The sequence below is a fragment of the Tupaia chinensis genome, unplaced genomic scaffold, assembly GCF_000334495.1.
Source record: "Tupaia chinensis unplaced genomic scaffold, TupChi_1.0 Scaffold000612_1, whole genome shotgun sequence".
In the NCBI taxonomy this organism is placed as follows: Eukaryota; Metazoa; Chordata; class Mammalia; order Scandentia; family Tupaiidae; genus Tupaia; species Tupaia belangeri.
The window spans coordinates 3798488-3801525 of NW_006160131.1; the positions used below are offsets into that span (position 1 = coordinate 3798488).

Genomic DNA, 3038 nt, shown 5'->3' on the forward strand with positions numbered 1-3038 from the left:
CAGGAATGGAATCCCACGATGAACAAGAACCAGCTGCGGAATGGTCTGAGGCAGAGTGTGGTTCAGTAAGTAGGCCGGGTCGTAGGGCACACACGAAGACTGGTCCGTCACTAGGCCACCATCTGGGTCACGGTCCTTGGTGTCGGGTACCCTGCAGGAGTTGCAGCAGTCTGCTCTGTTATCGAAGTTCAGGTTCGAGTAAGCAAAGCATCCAGCTGAAATCCCAGCTGGTCACCATGCCTCCTGGACGTGCATCTGCTGGGCACGGCGGAAGCTGTTCCGGATTATGGCCCTGCTCACTGCTCTCAGGGGTTTTCAGGGTAGTGTGAACCGACCTGTGAGTTTCGGGCCGGGATATTAGTGTTGGAACCTTGTGGAAGAGGAGCTGGATCTTTATCCTCATAGGTCAATGTGAGATTTAAAAATTCTTTGACTCCACCACAGCCACCTCCTAAGTGTAGTGGCAGCTTTCAGGAAAGCATAGAGTCTTACAGTATTGTCCTTCACAAAGACAGACTGAACTTTAGCTATACCGGCACTATGGAGCGGTCACCCATGCCACTTTTTAGTGTCATTGTACACAAAAGTCGGGGTGGGTCATGAAATCTGGTGCTCTAAGTTTTTTCTAATCTATTCAGAATCTTTTTTTTTTCTTTTTGCTCTTAATACCAGCGCTCATGTTCAGGGGTTCTCGATCCATGTCTCCTAGAAGACCTAAAAACTTGTAAAGCCCGTCTGTTTAAAATTAGAACTATCAGGGAACTCTACTGAGTAGGAAAAATAAGCTCATCTTAAAGGACGCAGAGTGCATGACTGACTGCATGTCTCACCTTCGAGAGCTAACAGTTCCAGAGAGCAGATGAGTGATTCCCAGGGTTAGGGATGGGGGGTGACTGTGACGCGGAAGTGGTGGCATGAGAAGGCTGGTGTAAGGAGCAGTTAAGTACCGTAATTTTAAAGGAGACAGATGCACAGCTAGATGAGAAGATGCATAGGGCGAGGTGTGGAAGGCCCCTTAGTGCAGAGCGTCAGTTCTGTGGAGTTGGGGAACACCATCCGCCCAGCCCCGGGGAAGTTTCATGTTCCCCTTCCTGCAGGCCTCTGCTTGTTCAGCTGTCCAGTGGTCTCCAAACCCTGCCCTTGGGGTCTTTATTAAGACTTTGTGGCACAGGCCTGGAATGCCCATAGACTGGGTAGGAAACCCAGCAAGACCTGTCTGTTCAAATTCTTGGCCTTTCTTTGTAGTAGTCTTTCCTCCCAGGTATGGGGCCAGGAGACTTCTGGAATGAGGTTCTTAAAGGTGGAAGACCAGTTTCTGAAACTCGTCTTAGGGCTAGTTTCTGTGACCCGCCTTGGAGAGCTTCAGGAACTAACAATAAGGCCCAACTACTTAAGAGCCATGAACCCTGGATGGAAACTAAAATATGCCAGCAACTCACACAGAGAATCTATAGGGATTTCAAAAGTTTAAAGGTTAAAAAAATAGAAAAGGATTTTTACTAACAAGCTAGCACTTTTCGTGGCTACTGAGATCTGGATCTTTTTAAATGAGGAGGAAGTTAAGATCTGTACAAGCTTAGGGGTATCTTCCCATCTAGGTGCCCAGTCCCTGAGGCTCTGGAGCCCCACCTCCCCCACCCCCCAGTGCCTTCCCTCTCCCTAGGCAGCAGACTGGTGGCACACGGGTCCTCTGGAGGGAAGGGGGCCATAGCTGCCCCTTACTGACACCTGTTCATTACACATCTGTCCCTGGCCTTGCATTGTCGCTAATCCTCACAAGAAGCCTGTTTCACAGCGAAGTGGCTAATTAGATCAGCTTACCACACTTTGGAAGGATCGGCCGGCGTATTAAAAGAATAAATGAGAGCACGGAGTAGCTTTGACCATGTGGAGTGGTGCGATGGCCGTCAACAAGGCTCCCTCTAATTTCCGTAGCAAGCATAGGTGTCGTTCTAAAAGTGTGCACGGGACACTTCTCCTTACATCCTTTTAACGCGACGGTGCCCGGGGCAGAGTGCAGCCTAGCAGTCCGCACAGCACCCCGTGGGCCCAGCAGGCTGAGAGGTAGAAGGTCCTGCATCTCAACGCCCGGCCCTGCACGCACCGCCTTCTCTCAGGAGTCGACCCCTCTCCCAACTTCTGTGGTGATCATTTCTTTGCTCTTTTTCATGGTTTTACCACCTGTATACATTTTTTCTTGCTTTTGAGTTGACTTAGAATTTAACCTGAAAACGTGAATTTGGCTTTAACACTGAGTGGGACATTTCTCCATGACTCTTGCCAACATTTTGAGTTTGAGGCAGGAGTTTTGTTCTGTATTTTTTTAGAGAGATTTTTGCTATAGGGTGTGTGCACTTGCCAGAGACAAGAGAGAAAGAGAGAAAGATTGAGAAATCACCCTCCAGGGTGACGGCCATGCCACAATCCCTTGTCCTCCATTCTCTTGCGATTTTTGGGCATGCACGCACACACATGTAGTGTGACTTTGAAGCCGCCAGGTCCAGGACTCTAACTGTACTCAGCTATGTGGGAGTCCAGCGCCTTAACCTCTACACTACCTGCTGGCCCCTGAGGCAGGAGTTTCGGAAGGGAAGCCTGCTGCTTGCCCATCAAGTGCTTTCACCAGATGAGACACTGCAGGCCCTTGGCGCATCAGCTCACTGACCGGCTGCTCAGGCCTGGAGCTGTGGTCCAGTTCTGCATCTGGTGGGCACACCTGTTCTACTGGTGAGCTGCTCATGACTAACAAGTCTCGTAACCACATTATATTGTTCATTTCAACTTTAGTTTTAGGCTTCTGATGAGATCGCATGCTCTCTAGAATCTCCAGGAAAGTGAACCACACTCTCTCGGTACTTCGTTTTCTGAGATCAGGTGTGTGAGTGCTGCTTTAATGAAGTGCCGGAGCCGAGGTGGCTTGTAAGCAGCAGACGGGTACATCTCACGGGTGTCCAGGCTGGGAGTCTGAGACGGGCCTCTGCGTCATCAGGCTCGGCCCCCTTCCAGCCTGCAGGCTGCCGTTGCGTCTCCCCTTGTGG

The 3038-nt window shown here is 50.2% G+C and overlaps 1 protein-coding gene and 1 long non-coding RNA gene across 2 annotated transcripts in view; both read left to right on the forward strand.

Annotated features, from left to right (window-relative positions):
- BOD1 (biorientation of chromosomes in cell division 1) overlaps nt 1-3038 on the forward strand; it is a gene marked incomplete at its 5' end in the record, with an annotated part of 12733 nt that overhangs the window by 4293 nt on the left and 5402 nt on the right. Inside the window, one exon of the mRNA XM_006158943.3 lies at nt 1-65. Within this exon, the coding sequence (XP_006159005.1) occupies nt 1-65 (65 nt within the window). The remainder of the gene's footprint in view (nt 66-3038) is intronic.
- The window catches only part of LOC114009741 (uncharacterized), a 4277-nt gene continuing 1310 nt past the window's right edge, over nt 72-3038 (forward strand). Inside the window, exon 1 of the long non-coding RNA XR_003551129.1 lies at nt 72-1944. This is a non-coding gene — a long non-coding RNA (uncharacterized LOC114009741). The remainder of the gene's footprint in view (nt 1945-3038) is intronic.